The following is a 20,909-nucleotide window of genomic DNA, read 5'->3' on the forward strand; positions in this document are numbered from 1 at the left end:
GCCAATGTGAAATCAGAGTTCCCTTTAATGAAAAATGCTATTTTAGAGGAAAATGTTGTTTATTAATAGAAAATACAATCTAGGAAGCCCAGTTGACCATTGCTACTAGCTTTATCTTTTTTTCTAGATTCTTTCAGTGGACAGAGCTAACAAATACATTTTTTAAGAAAAAAATTCATCATGAAATCATGCTAATACTTTCGATCCAAAATCAGGACTAAGAGGGATTTTACTCAATATTCAATTTTACATCAGTATCTCCCCTGTCACGCTGAAAATCCTGGCTCTCAGAGAAACCAGCATAAATATTCATCTGCTTTATCCCACAACACACATAACAGTCTCAGAATAACAACACTAATATTTCCATTAACAACAAGATTTCTAAAAAGTTTTACAGATACCTTTGTCTTTAAAATGCAACCAAATTGGGATGCATAGTTAAACTACTGGATTGTAAAATCACATGAAATAGTTCCTCCTTGTGTGATTATCCCACCAATTCTATAGACAACTAGATTCAATTGTTTCATTTTGTTCTCAATTTTTATGAGAAATAATTTTTTGTAATTACTTTGAGTTTTAAAATTACATAAAATATCTGCATGATTGCAGTCCCTCTCCCTATATCAACCATTTATCTTTCATTTTTCAAAAAAACATAAGCACATATGAATGCTTAATAGCACTTATTCATAATTTTCTCTACTTTTTTCATTTAACAATATATCCTGGGAAATATCACAACAGACATATTCTGTATTATACAGAAACATTCCTAAATCTTTTCTTACAACTCTGCAGCACTCCATGGAATGAATGATACAATTTATGGTATAGTATAATTTATTCCATCTATTCCCTGCTGATGGACGTTTGGACTGATTTCCCTCTTTTGCTATTACAAATAGTGCTACCGTGAATAACCTTGAACATACATACGTCTTTTCATATCTTTATCAGTATTATTTTAGAGGTAGAATTCTAAAAGTAGGAATATTTCAAAGGGTAAATATATGTGTGCAATTTTGTTAGCTACTGTCAAATTTCATTCTGTAAGGGTTGTGCTATTTTTAAATTCTACCACCAATGTATAAGAGCCTATTTCCCCACAGCTTCACAAACAGAATATACTATCAACTTTTTTGGACTTCTGCTATCCTGATGGGTGAAAAACGGTATCTCAGTGTAGTTTTAGTTGGTCTTTCTCTTCTTATGAGTGAGGCTGAGCATTTCTTCCTATGGTTAAGTCACCTACACTCTCTTATTCTGCGGTGTGTGTCTATCCCATTTTTCTATAGGGTTATTAATGTACCTACTCTCTATTTTTAGGCATTCTTTATATATATATTGGAATACTAATGTTATATCTCTAACCTAATTTGCAAACATTTTTTCCACTTTATTATATATTGAGACTGTTTTAGAATAAATTCTCGGCTTAGAGATTTTTAAGGCACAAAGAGAACATGATTTCCAGTCCAAAAGTACTCAAGGGTGAAGAATTTCCTTGGAAATATTTCTACCTTCCACTCAAAATCAAAATGCCTTTTCTAACTAGAAGATTTTCATTTTTCTAATTCTCCTTTTCAAGGGCTCAAGTTTTTATCTCCTGTCTCCCAACTTAACACCTGTTGAAACCACGTGATCTTGGCCATTAGGAAACAAGTGTTCTCATAACAGATGTAACTTCCAGCGTTTCATATCTCTTAGAATTTGTGTCTCTGGAACTTCTCTCAATTTCTTACAGGACTACCACATAAAGAATATGTTATTTCCCCTTTAGGAATTCAAAGCAGTAGCCCTAAAGTTTTTTTGACAGCTGAATTGAGCAATGTTTAAGGAAATGTTTATATGTTACAGATCCAGCATCTTCAAGTTTTCTGAACCAAGAATTCTTTTTGAGAAATGTTAATCACCATATGCTAGATACAGAAGTCTTCCAACTTTGTTTTGCTACTTATTGTATAAATTTTAAATACAAATGTAAAACACACTCACTAGTGGAAAAATGAAACAAAATAGAAAACAAAAAGCTTCCTTGTTCCTTGTGGCTTCATTACTACCACTTATTTTTGGTGATTTCAGCTTTTGTGCTGGACCATTTAGTTTGCACCATGAAATGCTCTAAGCAGCTACATGAAACTTACCCTCTATAAAGTGCTGCGGCTACCACCGGCTTGGATACCAGTTTCACTCTCAAGAAGCTCGGTTTTATTGGGAAAACAGAGGAAAGAATTGGCATTTGCAGATAATTAGTTGTATGAGACAGTTTAGGAGTCCAGACAACAAATGTTAATAAAGTTGAAAGGAAAGAACTTCATGGGCTGGAGTTATACAGTGAAGAAATTAAGGAGGAGGTAGTCAATACTGAAAAAATCTGAAAGCAGCCCCACAGAGGATGTGGAGGAGGCAGGAGAACATTACAGAGATAGATTTAAAAGAAATGCAGAAAGGACAAGTTCATTAAGCAAAGTGGTGCCTCCCTCCCCACAATGAACCCTTTGTTTCTTCAATACCCTGGTCAGGCTTAGCTCTCATTTTACATTTGTCATTAACTGCCATTTGAAAAAAGAAATAAGACTTTGAATGCAGCTTTAAAAGCTATAAGGCCATCCAACTGCTTGGGCCAACCTGGTTAATATGACAGTTAATTTATGAGATACAAAATGGTTTGAGCATCTCTCTGCATTTGGAGGAGTGAAAAATTAGGTTATGGAGTCAAGAGGTCAGAACTAGTACTAGGAATCGCACTTGGACTTTTATTCAAATTCTGGCATCTCCAACACGTGACTGCATCCCACCTCTAACCTTCTCTTTTTTGGGCCTTCAGCTGTGGGGAAGAGTTGGGGGTTGGGAGTGGGGAGTGTTGCTACATATGTATTATACAGACCTAGATTTTTAAAGGGTCAAGGTGATATATCTGACAATAATATACAATCTTGATGTACTCCTTTCCCAATGTGGAACCAGTTCTAACTGTTGCTTCTTGACCAGCATATAGATTTCTCCAGAGGCAGGTAAGGTGGTCTGGTATTCCCATTTCTTTAAGAATTCCCCATAGTTTGTTGTGATCCACACAGTAAAAAGCTTTGGCATAGTCAATAAAGCAGATGTTTTTCTGGAACTCTCTTGCTTTTCCTACGATCCAACAGATGCTGGTCATTTGATCTCTGGTTCCTCTGCCTTTTCTAAACCCAGCTTGATCATCTGGAAGTTCTTGGTTCACTTTGAAGCCTCACTTGGAGAATTTTGAGCATTACCTTGCTAGCATGTGAGATGAGTGCAACTGTGTAGTAGTTGGAACATTCTTTGGCATTATTTTTCTTTGGGATTAGAATGAACACTGACCTTTTCCAGTCCTGTAGCCACTGCTGAGTTTTCCAAATTTGTTGGCATATTGAATGCAGCAATTTAACAGCACCATCTTTTAGGACTTGAGATAGTTCAGATGGAATTCCATCACCTCCACTAGCTTTGTTCGCAGTGATGCTTCCTAAGGCCCACTTGACTTCAGACTCCAGTATGTCTAGCTCTAGGTGAGTAATCACACCATCATGGTTATCCGGGTCATGAAGATCTTTTTTTATAGTTCTTCTGTGTATTCTTGGCACCTCTTCTTAATAGCTTCTGCTTCTGTTGGGTCCATACCATTTCTGTCCTTTAATTGTTCCCATCTTTGCAAGAAATGTTCCTTGGTATCTCTAATTTTCCTGAAGAGATCGCTAGTCTTTCCCATTCTATTGTTTTCCTCTATTTCTTTGCATTGATGACTGAGGAAGACTGTCTTATCTCTCCTTGCTATTCTTTGAACCTCTGCATTCAGATGGGTGTATCTTTCCTTTTCTCCTTTGCCTTTCACTTTTCTTCTTTTCTCAGCTATTTGTAAGGCCTCCTCAGACAACCATTTTGCCTTTGTTTCTCTTAGGTATGGTTTTGCTCACTGCCTTCTATATAATGTCATGAACCTCTGTCCATAGTTCTTCAGCACTCTATCAGACCTAATCCCTTCAATCTATTTGTCACTTCCACTGTATAATCATGAGATTTGATTTAGGTCACACCTGAATGGTCTAGTGGTTTTCCCTACTTTCTTCAATATAAGTCTGAATTTTGCAATAATTCAGACCTATGAATTCTGATTCATAATCTGAGCTCATGAGGAGTTCATGATCTGAGCCACAGTCAGCTCCTGGTCTTGTTTTTGCTGACTCTATAGAGCTTCTCCATTTTTGGCACAAAGAATATAATCAATCTGATTTCGGTATTGACCATCTGGTGATGTCCATGTGTAGAGTCATCTCTTCTGTTGTTGGAAGAGGGTGTTCACTATGACCAGTATATTCTCTTGGCAAAACTGTTAGCCTTTCTCCTGCTTCATTTTGTACTCCAAGGCCAAACCTGCCTGTTACTCCAGGTATCTCTTGACTTTCTACTTTCGCATTCCAGTCCCATGTGATGAAAAGGACATCTTTTTTTGGTGTTAGTTCTAGAAGGTCTTGTAGGTGTTTATGGAATCATTCAACCTCAGCTTCTTTGGCATTTGTGGTTGGGGCATAGTTTGGATTTCTGTGATACTGAATGGTTTGCTTTAGAGACAAACAGAGATCATTCTGTCATTTTTGAGACTGCACCCAAGTACTGCATTTCAGACTCTTTTGTTGTGTTTCTTCTAAGGAATTCTTGCCCACAGTAGTAGATATAATGGTCAACTGAATTAAATTCGCCCACTCCAGTCCATTTTAGTTCACTGATTCCTAAAATGTTGATGTTCACTCTTGCCATCTCCTGTTTGAGCACTTCCAATTTACCTTGATTCATGGACCTAACATTCCAGGTTCCTATGCAATATTGTTCTTTACAGCATTGGACTTTACTTCCATCACCAGTCATATCCACAACTGGATGTTGTGGCTTTGGCCTCGTCTCTTCATTCTTCCTGGAGTTATTTCTCCACTCTTCTCCAGTAGCATATTGGGCACCTACCAACTTGGGGAGTCCATCTTTGAGTATCCCATCTTTTTGCCTTTTCATACTGTTCGTGGGGTTCTCAAGGCAAGAATACTGAAGCGATGCCATTCCCTTCTCCAGTGGACCACATTTTGTCAGAACTCTCCACCGTGATCCATCCATCTTGGGTGGCCCTACACGGCATGGCTCATAATTTCATTGAGTTAGACAAGACTGTATACTGTCACCCTGTTTATTTAACTTATATCCAGAGAACATCATGTGAAAAGTCGGGCTGGATGAAGCACAAGCTGGAATCAAGATTGCTGGAAGAAATATCAATAACCTCAGATACACAGATGACATCACTATTATGGCAGAAAGCAAAGAGGAACTGAAGAGCCTTGTGATGAAAGAGGAGAGTGAAAAAGTTGGCTTAAAACGCAACATTCAAAAAACGAAGATCATGGCATTTATCCCATCACTTCATGGCAAATAGATGGGGAAACAGTGGAAACAGTGAGAGACTTTATTTTCTTGGGCTCCAAAATCACTGCAGATGGTGACTGCAGCCATGAATTTAAAAGATGCTTGCTCCTTGACAGAAAAGTTATGACAAACCTAGACAGCATATTAAAAAGCAGAGACATTACTTTGCCAACAAAGGTCTGTCTAGTCAAAGCTATGGCTTTTCCAGTAGTCATGTATGGATGTGAGAGTTGGACCATAAAGAAAGCTGAGTGCCAAAGAATTGATGCTTTTGAACTGTGGTATTGGAGAAGACTCTTGAGAGTCCCTTGGACTGCAAGGAGATCAAACCATTCAATTCTAAAGGAAATCAGCCCTGAATAGTCACTGGAAGGACTGATGCTGAAGCTGAAACTCCAATACTTTGGCCACCTGATGCAAAGAACTGATTCATTAGAAAAAACCCTGATCCTGGAAAAGATTGAAGGCTGGAGGAGAAGGGGATGACAGAGGACGAGATGCTTGGATGGCATCACCAACTTGATGGACGTGTGTTTGAGCAAGCTCTGGGACTTGCTGATAGACAGGGAAGTCTGGCATTCTGTAGTCCATGGGGTTGCAAAGAGTTCGACATGACTGAGTGACTGAACCGAGATATCTGAACCATCTACTATTACATCATTAATAGAGACAGCATCCTCCACTCTGCCCTCATGCGTTATCTGAAAAACACTTCATTTCCTAGGTGTCACTTTATTCTTTAGTTTCATTATTACTTCCTAGCACTCAATGCTAGGTCCGGCTATACATTAGGGAAACAGCAAGATTAAGACAGAAAATGAATTCTATTGTCCCCTGGACTAACAGGGTTTATCATCATTTAACAGGTAATCAAACAAATATTTAACTGCAAATTGAGATAAGTGCTATGAAGAGAGATATTTAAAATTTATTAATTCGAATATGGTTAGAAGCAATTAACAGAATAATGACTAACAGAATCTTTAAAAACAAAAAAAAACTCTCATGACAGAAATATGTAAATAGATGGTTCTAAAGCCAGTATAGTAGCTAAACTGTATCATAAAGAAGCTAGTCTTGTCTTTCCCCTCATTTATCCTCTTCAGCATATCGCCTTTTTGTTCCTGTGCATCTCATCTCACTGGTCTAAGCCAGCTGCAGCTCCGACAACAGCTGTAGCTCCAACAACTGTTACTCCAACAATTGTAATCAAGGTAGAAAGAAGTAGACAAGGTCTCCTTACTATCTTTGTCTTTCAGTTCAGTTCAGTCACTCAGTCATGTCTGACTCTTTGCAACCTCATGGACTGCAGCACGCCAGGCTTCCCTGTTCATCACCAACTCCCAGAGTTTATTCAAACTCACGTCCATTGAATCGGTGATGCCATCCAACTATCTCATCCTCTGTCATCCCCTTCTCATCCCGCCTTCAATCTTTCCCAGCACCAGGCACTTTTCAAATGAGTCAGCTCTTCGCATCAGATGGCCAAAGTATTGGAGTTTCAGCTTTAGCATCAGTCCTTCCAATGAACACCCAGGACTGGTTTCCTTTAGGATGGACTGGTTGGATCTCCTTGCAGTCCAAGGGACTCTCAAGAGTCTTCTCCAACACCACAGTTCAAAAGCATCAATCCTTCAGCACTCAGTTTTCTTTACAGTCGAACGCTCACATCCATACATGACCACTGGAAAAACCATAGACTTGACTAGACGGACCTTTGTTGGCAAAGTAATGTCTCTGCTATTTAATATGCTGTCTAGGTTGGTCATAACTTTCCTTCCAAGGAGCAAGTGTCTTTTAATTTCACGGCTGCAGTCACCATTTGCAGTGATTTTGGAGCCCAAGAAAATAAAGTCAGCCACTGTTTGCACTGTTTCCCCATCTATTTGCCATGAAGTGATGGGACCAGATGCCATGATCTTAGTTTTCTGAATGCTGAGCTTTAAGCCAACTTTTTAACTCTCCTCTTTTACTTTCATCAAGAGGCTCTTTAGTTCCTCTTCACTTTCTGCCATAAGGGTGGTGTCATCTGCATATCTGAGGTTATTGATATTTCTCCCTACAATGTTGTTTCCAGATTGTGCTTCTTCTAGCCCAGGGTTTATCAGGATGTACTCTGCATATAAGTGAAATAAGCAGGGTGACAATATACAGCCTTGATGTACTCCTTTTCCTATTTGGAACCAGTCTGTTGTTCCATGTCCAGTTCTAACTGTTGCTTCCTGACCTGCATACAGGTTTCTCAAGAGGCAGATCAGGTGGTCTGGTATTCCCATCTCTTTCAGAATTTTCCAGTTTATTATGATCCACAGTCAAAGCCTTTGGCATAGTCAATAAAGCAGAAATAGATGTTTTTCTGGAACTCTCTTGCTTTTTCGATGATCCAGCAGATGTTGGCAATTTGATCTCTGGTTCCTAATGCCTTTTCTAAAACATGTTTGAACATCTTTATAAGAGAACAAAATCCTTCCCAGAAGCTTTTCCAGCAAACATCTCTTTATGTCTCATTGTCCAGAACTGGGTCAAATGCTTACCTCTAAATCAATCTACATCCAGAGAAAATGGGATTGCCATGCCTGATTTAAACTATTCAGGGCTCATTTCCTAGCACTGAGAGAGGGAGTCCCCTCCCTAAACATGTTGCTGCCCTCACAATATCAAGGTTCGTTAAAACAGATTTATAAAAATGAAATCATTGTTTAGTAGACAATAATTGTGAAAATAAAAATCCACAGGACTCAGTGACTAGGTAAACAACTAGAAAGAAACAAGACTCAAATATCACTCCAAAGTTTTAAGCTTTGGTAACAAAGACAATCATAAGGCCAAGAACAGATAAATAGAGAAGTGGGAAGAAAAGCCTAGCTTTTGAGATAGACAAAAATGAATTCCATTTTCTTCTCTTTCAGTTTGATGTGCAATGACACAGTCTGACAGAAATGGAGGAAAGGACCTGAGAAGAAAAGCTGGCTTAGACACTGGAGTTATCCACAATGAGGTAGAATTTGAAACCACAGGAAAAGGTGGGACCATTGGGAGAGAAAATGAAGAGACAATAGTGACAAGGCCATGAAAATTTTGGTAAATGGCTGCAGTCAGGAGATATTGAAAAGATAATGTTGCCATAAGAAGAAAATAGATGGAGTAATTAATTACAGACATCCAAGAACTAAGGGACTACTACAATCACATGGCAGCTGAGAAGTAAAGTTTCCAAAGGAAAGTAGTGGTTGACATTGTTGAATGTTAATGGAGATGTCAATAAAGACAAAATACTCTTGAACCATTTCAGCGATTGTATCTCATGTGCACTTATTGGATCCCTAACTGTCTAATCTTTCAAGAAGTTTGGAAGGGAAGGCTGGCAGGGAACAGTGGCTAAGTAATCGAACATTTGCAGGCTAAAAGGAGGGAGCCTAGAGAGTGGCAAGACAGTGAAAAAGAAGAATGGTGAGGGGGAGAAAAGGAGGATGTGAAGAGGATGGAGGTCATGACAAGGGTAAGAACCATATTTAAGAGGAGAGATGAAAATGTGAAGAGATGATGGAAGTGGGCAGACAACACGAAATGCTGGAGAGGGGAGGGAAATTAATTTCAAGATACCTAGTGGCTGACAGCAGTAAAGGTAGAGGTCAATGGAAATGATCCCCCAAAAAGCCACAAAAGTCAGGCAAGACAGAGACGATACAGATAAGCACTGAAATTCAAGGATAGCAGGAAAGAAATTTGAAAATTGGAGGCCAACAAATGGAAATGGGACACAAAGATTGGACACTGGCCAAATGGTTAAAATTAATTAGTAAAATATCCATGGGAAGAGTATAACTAGAAAAATTAGAGAACCAACAAAGCATAGGGTGAGAGGCTGAAGGTCAGCAGTGGGGTGAACATTCATTTTACAGAGAGATGTATGTAACCCAGTATTTCCTAAGGAGGGTCCAATGAAGACATCAAAGATAGGGTAGAGTGTAATCCTATTCCAGGGATCCATCACAAGAGAACATAATTGCACTATGGCTGACAGCACACATACCTCCCTTTTTACACTATGCTTAAGTTCATGAAAAAGGACTGCATATAGTGAGCTTTTACAAGCCGATATAATTGAATAATTCATACATATGCATAAAAGAACTCATGGACAGTGGACACCAAAAGTGACTGAGAGAGGTGCCATCATAAGATGAAAGCAGGTCATAGAAAGACCACTGAAAATACATGACTTGAAGAAAGGAGGAAGGGAAGGAGGAAGGAAAGGGAGGTAAGGAAAGATAAAGATGCCAAAGACATCAGACTCCTACCTTCCTATTTCTACATATCATTTTATGCAAGAGCCTGACCTGCCTGCACATGGGCCAACAAAAACTCTGGCAGCTGAAAATGAATGTGTGTGACCCATAATAAGTGTGAATAATATTTAAATAAGGGAACAAACTGTTTCAGTGGCCGTGTAACACCGAGTGGCCACATCAATTATGTTTATGTAAATTCTTTCTTCTTGATCTTGGAATAACCGCTTCCCACTACGGAAATGTCTGTGGAGGTCTTATGAAGTAATTAACCCAGGCAGGCAAATAAATACGCTCATGAAGCAGCAAGACTGACACCAAGAGATACATGTGGTAGAAGGTAGGCATTTAATAGAAGAGAAAATGAGGAAGACAAAGGTTTGCATTTGTCTTCAATGCAAAACAAAAGAAACACTTTAACTCTGAGTTACAGTGAAAACGCAAAGTAAAAAGGACACACAATGAACACAATGTTATACCCCATGTCACTGATAGGTGTTTTATAAGCATTTCACAGGATTTATTGGATATTATGTTCTTCCATATTCATTCAGTCTTAAAGGAAACCTATGATTGTTTCTAGATAACAAATGAAAAAGGTGAGGCTTAGAAAAGTGAAATCACTTGCCTACAAGTAAACAGCCAGGAAATGACAGAAACTGGACTTGAACCTAGATTTTCTGACTGTATGTACCAGTGGTCTACCTAGTTCTTGCAAACAGTCAAACATCTGGACTGAGTGAGCTATGTTTTTGCTCATCAGCAGAAAACTGGAAGGAATGATCTCTAAATAAGATTCCCAAACCATGAGACTCCATGATTCCAACATGCTCACGACCTCTTGAAAGCCCTCTTGACAAAGAAAGAGCTGATCCAATCACTTTGTGTCTGCAGGTGTGCATACATGGGTGCCACGTGTGTGCTCACCTGCAGGCTGAGGGCAGGTAGGAAGCTGCAGAACCAATACTTAGGACACCAGGAATAAATAATGAATATCAGACTAGACCACTGAATCCTACCTCTGCATGGAAATATTCTTACCTTCCATCAAGTTCCTCTTTGCATAAAACACTTACATTTTCATGGTGTTCAGGAGCCTGCTGTTGGCTTCCAAATGCTCTGGCGCCATACCATGCTGTCACTGTAACTGCCCTCCAGTGAGCCATCAAAATCCCAGCTAGAACATTTTGAATACGGCAGTTTTCTTGCCACCAAAACACTAAATTGCAATATTTTATATTTATCTCTATTTAAATTTTAGTGATACCACATAAATGTTAACACAGTCTTACACTAATACAATCATGGAAAAGTCTTAATAACACCACACATTGGCACAGCCTCCATATGAGTTATGGCCTGCTAAGCAGTCCCAAAGCAAGCTTCTCAAGTCGCTTAGCTCCCCTAAACCAAGCTGTGACATCAAGACGTTTCTTTTCTCCCACGAAATGTGTTTCCAGAAGCAATGGCAAAGTACATACAGAATCATCTGTTCACATTCAGAGTACAGAGAAGATTTCCAAAAAGGGTCTGGAAAAGAGGTTAATAATGTTTGAACCAATTATTTTATAGCTTGAGAAACAAAAAGTGAACTTCAGTAAGTTCTCAAGCCTCTAAAGTCTAATGAGGATAAAGATCTTAACTTATGCAGGGCTGAAATCACAGCTGTCAATGACAAATTTATAGATTCTTCACCTTTCCAGTAAATGCACAGGCAGTGATTTCCCTGCATGGCTCTGGTCAACAACAGCAAGAGAGGAATGCTCTGGAGTCCACAAGACAAGCAGGGCTTAAAGATGGGGCAGGTAAGCAAGAAGGGAAACAAAGGCCTGCAGTGCTCCCAGCCTCTCACCTGCAACAATTCTGGCTTTCCTAACTTTGCCTTTCAATTTACTAAGAAAAGATAGCTAAGTCTTTTAGAATTAGAGAGTATCAGACTGAGATTCTGATTAACCAAAGATAATCGTAGATGAAAGGCAAAGGAAATCTTTTCAAAACAGAGTCCAATGATAATGTTCAAAAGAGCCCTTCTACATTATCACAATCCTGGCAAGCAAGCAAGGTAATCCTTAATAGGCACCACACATGTCCCGACAGCAAGAATTTGAATAATGGTTCCTGTTGTAGAAGAACAAATGGTCCTAGGAACAGACTTTCAAAAATGGAACAACTGCAGCTTGAAGACATTTTGACTTTTTTAGGGCGAGTATAATGATATGGTGCTCCTATCTCTTTCTGCATCTACCCTTTGGAGATGCTCATTCCTCTCACCTGATCAGTCTTTGAGCATAAGCCAGACTAACTGAAATTTAAACAACTCTCAACCCAGAGAGTGTGATAACCTGGTGGCACGTTGACTGGTTTCAGGCAACTACAGGAAGGCAAATCTCCCCCAAGAAGGCCCTCCTTGGTCAGGTTCATTATTTATTCATCACCAGATGAAGCTTCTCTGCTAAAAGGATCAACTCTTGGAGTTCACTCCCCGTCCTCTCAGCTACTTATGGTTGTGTAACTTCTAATTAGCTTTGACTAAAACAGAGAATGTGACCTAAAATATGTTATGAAATGTCCATACATATAAGATGAGGGGGAAGAGAGAGTCACCGATGGTGACAACAAGGGTAAAAATTCTTATCTAGTTAGAATAAAGGCAGAATCAAATTCTTACTCTAGTTTCAATGAGATTACACTAAGCTGTGGATAGAGATGTGCGTGAGTTCAAACCTATCCTTCCTCCAGGCCAATCAGGCCAAGAGTAAAGCTAGACTTCACTTGAAGGGTCCAAAGGATCCTGGCCAATGTGACGACCATCCATGCTGCTCACCTGGAAAAGGCAGCCCCCAGCACAAATGCCGCATACTCCTTCACCAGGGGTTCTGTACTGTTGAGCCCGTTGATCACCACCTGAAGGCCACCAAAGGAAAGCAGGTCCTGTGCATTATCCATCTGGAACAGAGGCACTGCTTAGTATAGTATAGACATCAAGGTAAGAATTTCTTTTGTTAACTATTCAAGAACAAACTAAAAAAATTAAGTAAAATGTATTGGTGGCCTTTTTGACTAATTAGGAAAGGGTCTGTAAGAACCAACTAAATTTTGAAACAATCTTACATTTGAGAATTCCCAATTCATCTACCATGATTTATGAGTACCTGCGTGAGAACTGGCAAAAATGTCACCTAGCAATTGCTTATGCCAAACATGTCCTAGAAAATTCTACTACCATAATGAGTCACAAGCTTACTCATAATGTACAAGCTGTTAACACCAAGATCTGGTGTCATCGGCACTATTAAATGACACTATGCTTCTTGGTGATGTCCAGCCTCAGTGGGGGCAGTGGAGGCAGCAGACACTTTAAAATGCTGCTTTTTAATTAGAAATCAGGGACTATAAAAGGAACTCTGTTGCAGGCGGAGGGCTGGAAAAATGCTAGAAGAAGAATAACAATAGTATGCTTCTCTTTCCACTTACCCACTTTATAATCTAAGGTTGAATGAATCTGAGGACACTTTGTGATAAATCTGCATAAAAGTCTCTCTCAAAAGCTTTAGCCTTGGCCTTGCTAACTCACTAGTGGCTATTACTGGACAGTGTAGAACATTTCCATAATCCCATAAAGTTCTATTGGGCCACACTGGTCTAGGCTATACTTAAGGTCCAAAGCCCCAAAATTCAGACTCTCGTTTCCCAAGCTTCACTTGCATCCTGGAAGAAGACTCAACTTCTTCAGAAAGGTCACTGGATCCTTTTTTCCCTATGCAGCAGCTACAGTCTCCCTTGGAAATATCTTTGTTGGTACAAAAGCTGCCTCTTGTCTACATGCTCATCCCACTCTACAAAACATCAGGAAGAGGCAGGAAGCCTAACACCAATGGGACTACTACCCACCTTTCTCCTCCATATTCCACTAAGCCCTTTCTTACCTGACTCTATTCTTTCAAACTGGAAGATGGCTCTACCAGAGAAATCCAGTTTGAAGGGCTGTATTTGACTATGCCTATCTTTTGGGGTAGGCCTAGCCTGTTTTTAACCCCTTAGAAGATCATTCTTCTCAAACACAAGAGCAGGGGATTTCTGTCTTTCTGTCCACTGGTACAGGTCCAAGGATTACAATAATCTAAGCATATAGCTAAGCATTCAATACACAGCTATTAAGTCAATGAATGAAAAGAAAGTGAAGTTGTTCAGTCGTGTCTGACTCTTTGCAACACTATGGACTGTAGACTACCAGGCTCCTCCATCATGGGATTTTCCAGACAAGCATACTGGAGTGGGTTGCCATTTCCTCCTCCAGGGGATCTTCCAGACCCAGGGATTGAACCCAGGTCTCCCACATTGTAGGCTTTACCATCTGAGCCACCACAGGGAAGTTCAATCAATGAATAAATTTGATCAAAAAAAGGTCACTGAAATAAACTCCACTGTGAGTAAAAAAGGCAGTCTGGGCTATCTGTGCCAATAAAATGAATGGGTTTCTTGTACCACAGACCTAAAAAGATGGCCAATCCAGGGCCATGAAGAAAGCATGGAGTCTGCTCTGTCATAAGGGCCCCAGGCCAGGGTTGTCATTTGTCTGCCCTAATCTGTCCTTGTGAAGGGGAATGATTATTGGACCATAGCCTAGCGAACTAGGGAGACTCAGAGCTGAGTGCTTTGTGACATAAGCACAAATAAATACTGAGTTTTCCTTCCTCACATACTCTGATTTTAAAATCTAAGAATTCACTACCTTCTCCTTTAGTCTTCCTTCTTCCAGGTTTTCCAAATACAAAACCCTGGCTCAGAAAGCCCTGTAATTCCATGCCTGAGATGGCTACTTATCAAGGTTGGTATGAGTTCCTAGCAGAGCAAACCAATGCAGCCCAGAGTCACAGAGGTTCTATTATAGATTCAGTTTATCTTCACTACTATAAAGATAAACCAGGGTATTATAAAGGCTGACATTTACATAAGCTCTTCAGCCTTTTCAAGATGTTTTCTCATTTGTTATTTTATGGGAGATAAAGTAGGAAAGAGTCACTCTGCTTACTGTACACACAAGCTCCAAAATTTGGGCCCTGCCCAGTATCACACAGCAGAAGGCATGACCAGGGCCAGGGTCTGAGGCCAGAACTTTTCCCAGGCTGCTCTCAGGACTGGGTGGGACAGAAAGAAAGGAGTTCAAGGTAGAAGGAAGGAGTGCATAATGAAGGAGGCAGTAGGGAACTGTGCCAACACTCAGGAGGAAAAGAGAAACAGAAAACTGACAAGACAATGAGAGAACACAGAAAATAAAGAAAGGGAGAAATGATGGTAAATAATTGAGGAGTCATGTGAGGGAAGGCAAATACACTGCCACAGGGTGAATGGGGCAGGCAGTGGCTGCTCCTTATAAATAATTCACATGCTGTTTCCACACACATGATTTTGCTTTTCACAAATCTTGTTTAATAGTTCAAACATGGCTGTGAGAAAATCCTTGGGCAGAGCCAGTTTGGGTCCTTGAAGCCCATGACTCCTCAAAACATCCAATCAGCAGTCTAGAATAAAAGTGGACTAAGTAAGTTTCCTGTAAGAAGAGTCCTATCTCCCTCAAATCTAGCACTACATCACCCTAACTGCCCACCACAACTGGAACTTGAGGCCAAGCTATGTCTTCTTCAATACCCCTGTGAAATAACAACTTAACTCTACTGCATGGAAGCCTGACATACCAGCCCACCGCCTTATCTGTATTTCCACTTGAAAGACCAATGATCTAGAATACTTAAGACTCTTCTGCCAACAGATCAAGTTTGGTCACCACCAGGGGACTAGTTTCTGGACTGATAAATAGGATAAGTTTGGTGATGTCCAAGAAATTGTTAATTCCTCTTAGTGACCCATGAAAGCACAATGGGATGTCACCCTAGTGATGATACTGCTGGATGACCAAAGAACCTGCAAGGGAAATAAAATTTATTAGGGCCCTGCTACCCTTCTCTGTACTCAACCTCCTCTGGATAAGATAAGCTCTCATAAAAGGTCATTTTGGCCTTTCATGCTGCAGCTAAAAGAAGAGCCTACAGAAACCTGACACCTAAAGACCCATCGAAGTATGTTAAGAAGAGAAAAAATAAAAGCTGTCAACATCAGAGCAGGACTGAGTTGGCCAATAACTCCTAGGATCCTTATTCCTTTAAATATCTGTAACAGAAAAGCTGTTGGACTTTTTGTTTTTTTACCCTGGAGAGAAAGACTGGAAAGAGGAAAGAGAACCCAGGTCCATTTTCTTCTCTAAAAGGATCACAGACCTGCTATTTGAGGCCTGAGAAAGAATTATGAGCAGAGAGAGATGAAGAGGCCATCCCATAATTCCTGCAGATACAGTACACACTCATCCTCTCTCAACACAAAGGCTGGCAAAATCCTAAAGAATGTCTTTTAGCTTAGTTTATAGAGAACAAGGACGCTGTCATGTGTGGGAGGACGCTGAAGATCTGTATCTTGATGAAGATCTCAAGCAAGCCTTTGATGATGATTACACAGCCCTCCCAGGCCCCCATCGCCCCTAGTCTGGATTACTGCAACAGCCTCCTATCTGGTCTTTCTGCCTCTACCCATGCCCTCAGTCTACAGTCTAACTCTCAACACAGCAGCCAGACTTTCTTTAAAAGAAAGTCAGATCAAATGCTTCTGCAACATTCTTCTAACTCTGTCCAATTCCATTCTTTTCTATGGCCCACAAAGTGCTCCATGATCTCCCTCCCATTATCTCTCTGCGCTTCATCTACTTCTCTCAGCTCCTGCCACATAGTTGTTCCCCAAACACACTAGACATGCTCCCACCTTAGGGCTATGGTACCTGCTGTTGCTCCTAACTGAGACCTTCCTTCCCAACACTGCCAATCCTTATCCTGCTCTATTTTTTTATTTTTCAGTAGTATCTATCTCCTTCAAACATATTATTTATAATTTACTTGTTAGGTATGTTTATTGTCTATCTGCCTCTTCTAGAAGGTAAGCTCCAATTCCATTCACAAATGTATTTTAAGTGCCTGGAACAGTGCCTGGAACTTAACAGGCATGCAATAAATTAATTCATTCAATAAGTGAATGACTTCTCTTGGTTCCTTCTGCTTAGATCCATCTATTCTCTCTTAGGTTTCATTCAGGTGGTACCAGTACCCCATTGAGAGTCAGAGTATCCAAAACACTAAGAGCACAGAGTTTAGGGTCACACAGACCTTGTTGCTAATCCCAGCTCTACACTAACTGGGTGACTTTGGGCAATCACAAATGTGGCCTGTGCTTTATTTGCCTCAGTTACAAAATGGGATTAACAGCAGTGCCTACTCCAAAGGCAGATATGGAAGTCAATGAATTAATGTGTACAAGGCACTTGACTACATGCCGAGTACATGATAATGCTCAATAAACATTAACTGTTATAATTATGGCACAAATCAGATCAGTTATTTCCCTGCTCCAAACTCTCCAATGGTTCTTAGGATCAAGGATAAAATTACAAAAAGCATGATTTTCTCAAGCCCACCTGTCTCATCCCCTAACCTTTCCACTTTATCTATGCCACTCACCCACTGGTCTCTGTGCTCCAGTCACTCCAGTCTCTACCAGGTCCTTGATCTCACCAACCTCTTCTCTGACTCAGAATTTTTCTATAAGCTATTTCCTCTGCCTGAAACACTCCAATACAATGGGGCAAACTTTTCCTAAAGGGCCTGATAGTAAATATTTTTGGTTTCATGATCCATAATGGTTCATGTCACAACCACTCAACTCTGCCACTGCAATGTTAAAATAGTCAAGACAATAAAACAATACATACACAAAGAGATGTGATTGTGTTCCAGTAAAACTTTGTTCACAAAAGTGGGCCAGAGTTTGCCACCCCAAGCTCTAATCTCCCCTCTTTGTCTACTCAACCTCTAATCATCATTTAATGCTTAGCCTAAATGTCACAATCTCAGAGAAGCCTTCCCCAGTATCCCTGACTAGACTAAGTTCCCCCATTATACACTCATCCTTATCATAATCTTAAATTATCTCATTATTAAACTGTTAATTGGTTCATTATTCAATTGTTCACTATTTAATTGCACCCTCTTCCAGACTATAAGCTATATGGAACAAGTATCCCGTCTATTTTACCTCTGCTGTGTCCTCAGTGTTGAAAAATTAAAAGAAGTAGCACTCCGAATGAAACAGAACTTGGCTCTAGTCTCTAAGAAAGTATCTTATACAACAGATAATGGCCTAGATTAAAAATCCTCTATGACTTGAGAGAGAAGTAAAGACGATGACAATACTTTCTTAGGGCCTTGGGCAGAGGGGTTTATTTTTGGAGGTGTTAGTTAAAAGTGAGACCAGTGGACAATGAAATACAATACCTGATGGACATAATATTCGAGATCAAACAGTGCAGCAATCTTCTCTTCCAGGCTGGAGCTGGAACTATTGAACTTGTTGATCAATCGTACCATGATCTGCATGTCTGTCTCAATGACAACATTCAGCTCCTCAAAGTCCTTCTTCAGCTCCTCAATGGGACGGAAGAGCCGCTTAACTTTGGCCTGCCTTTCCTAAGAAGAGTAGCAAAGAGGTGATTAATCATCAACTATAGACATCTGCCCAATCAGCCTGTGGTCTGCCATGGATGCCCATCCTCAAAGAACTGCTGCTCCAGGGCACAACCTTCTTTAATCTGTACTTTCCAGGATGCCCAGAAAGAAAGCCCTCAGAATCTACACATATAGCCCTCTGCCACAAGAACTCACTCAAGATTTTCCAAGGTCCACTTATCTCAGCCAGCCTTCCAATGCTCAGGAAGAATGAAAAGTCTCCTTGTAATCACTGAGGTCAGGGTAAACAATTTCAGCTCACCTTCAACCCCTAATCTCACATGGAAAAGCCAAGATTTAAGGTGTAATAATCCATACCTTGGTTCTCTTTCTTCTATAATTAAAGAATATCTTTTGCTTTACCCTACCCATCCAGCAACATTTTAGGGAAACCCAGATACAGGAAACTGTCGGTAAAGAGCTGTCAGAGTGGGAGCGATTTGCTGATGAAAATTAAATCTCTGTCATTACTGTCAATCTAACTACAGGTGTACAATTTGTTCAACTGTTTGAAGTGGCTAAATTACTGTATGTACTATGCTCAAGTCTCAAACAATTTTTGCTCAGTCCCTCTCCACCCCACACACATATAAAGATCTTTAAAATGAAGTTATGTTGGAGGTGAATAAAAGACTTTAATTAGATATTTTATACATGTGACACTTTCTGTTTTCTTCCCAATTTCAGAGGATAGTACTTATAGAGAGAGTCTGAAAGGTCACAGTGGCTTATGTCTCCATCTTCTGAGAATAATTAAAAGGCACGAATATTTATAAAAAGCAGGATGATGAGCAGCTGTCAGCTCCAAATTGCTCATCTATTACCTATGGGTTTTCTCCCCAGTGACAAGCACTCCATTGAACATCAACCAAAGAAATGAATCAGTCTCTCTTAAAAAAGACCATTCCTAGCAGGGCAATCACATCTATGGGATGCTATATTCTTCTCTTTTAGGCTAAAACAGTGAAATGCTCTCCTTCCACCCTGCTAGAGGACTCTGGTGGCCACCAAAGGTCATGTAAAGAGGTCAAGGAAAGCTGAGGGTTGACAGACAAGTGAGCAGGATAAGAAACTAGTTATTTTTGCCTCATGCCTGCATGCCTGGCTCCCGGAAAGGCCTTTAACAAAATTTTTAATTTTGCAATTATTACTACTCAAAGGAAATTACAAAAATAGTAGAGAGTACTATATGCCCTTCATTCAGCTTCCTCCAATGGTAACATTTTATATAACAATACAATGTCAAAACCAAAAAAGTGACATAGGTGCAATACTATTAACTAGACCACAAGTCTTATTCTGATTCCACCAGCTTTTACATGTACACATTAGCATGCATGTGTGTGTGTCATTCTAGACAGTGTTATCTATAAAGATTCATGTAGCCACCAGAAAATCAAGTTACAGAGCTGTTCCATCACCATCAAATGACTCTACAGCGCTCCTCTATATCTGCACTTTATCCTCTCATCCCTTCTCTCTTATCCCTGTGCCTGGGCAACATTAATTTGCTCTCCATCTCTATAATTCTAGCATTTGGAGACTGCTATACAAATAAAGTCTGTAACTTTTTGAGACTGCCTTTTTACTGAACTTAATGCACTTGAGATGCATTAACTCATTATCCAATTTACTGTAAATATCAATGGTTTATTTATTTTTAATGTTGAATAGTATTCCATTGTACAGATGTTACAATTTAACCATTTACCTGTTGAAGAATGTCTGTTTCCAGGTTTGGAGTATTATGAATAAAACTGCATAAACATTTGTATAAAGATTTTCTTAAAAATAAACCTAAGTTCTTCTTTCTCTGGGATAAATGCCCAAGAGTGTAACTACTGGGTATTTTCCAGAGTAGCTGTACCATTTTATATTCCCACCAATGAAAGACCCAGTTTCTCCACATCTTCAATAGTATTTAGTATTATCATTTTTATTTTAGGCATTCTAATAGATGTATAGTGATACCTTGTGGTGGATTTAATTTGCATATCTGTAACAGCTGATGACATTAGACTTTTTTCATGTGATTATTTGCTATCCACATATTCTCTTTGTGAAATGTTTGTTCAGGTCCTCTTCCCATTTTCAAACTGGTTGTTGGTTTTTACTGTTGAGTCTTGAGTGTTCTTTACATATTCTAGATAGATGCAAGTCTTTTATCAGACAGCCCTTGCTTTGTACAGATCTCATAGGTATCACTTTCGAATACCACAGTTTACATAATACTAGTCTCCCAACATGACTCAAATTTCAGTTGCCATCATATATTTAACTGCATTAAGTACCAAATTTGCTGCTAGCTCTTCAGTTCATAAATCACTATGTAAATTATATAAATTCCAATCATGAACAGCTGCTGATGACATAATTTATTTCAAAATGTGTCAGTGAATGGCCACTGTGCCCCCATTATTCAATTCATATACAGATGTCAAGTGTGTGGTAGTATGGCTTCCTCGGGATAAAACCATGAAACATTTCATAAAAATGGATAATGAAAGATAAAACTGACCACAAAGTTGAAAGCACAGCAAAGAAAAAGAAAGCAGTAACTTTGGCAGTTCAACTATAT

The 20,909-nt window shown here is 39.6% G+C and overlaps 1 protein-coding gene across 4 annotated transcripts in view; it reads right to left on the minus strand.

Annotated features, from left to right (window-relative positions):
- SIL1 (SIL1 nucleotide exchange factor) overlaps positions 1-20,909 on the minus strand; it is a 250,768-nt gene that overhangs the window by 73,255 nt on the left and 156,604 nt on the right. For all 4 annotated transcript variants that reach the window (XM_010850316.1, XM_010850314.1, XM_010850312.1 and 1 more), the window contains exons 6-7: positions 18,101-18,292; positions 12,553-12,674 (exon numbers count right to left, since the gene is read on the minus strand). In XM_010850316.1, coding sequence (XP_010848618.1) covers positions 12,553-12,674; positions 18,101-18,292 — 314 coding nt within the window. The remainder of the gene's footprint in view (positions 1-12,552; positions 12,675-18,100; positions 18,293-20,909) is intronic.

Source organism: Bison bison, unplaced genomic scaffold, assembly GCF_000754665.1.
Source record: "Bison bison bison isolate TAMUID 2011002044 unplaced genomic scaffold, Bison_UMD1.0 scf7180017864291, whole genome shotgun sequence".
NCBI classification, from domain to species: Eukaryota; Metazoa; Chordata; class Mammalia; order Artiodactyla; family Bovidae; genus Bison; species Bison bison.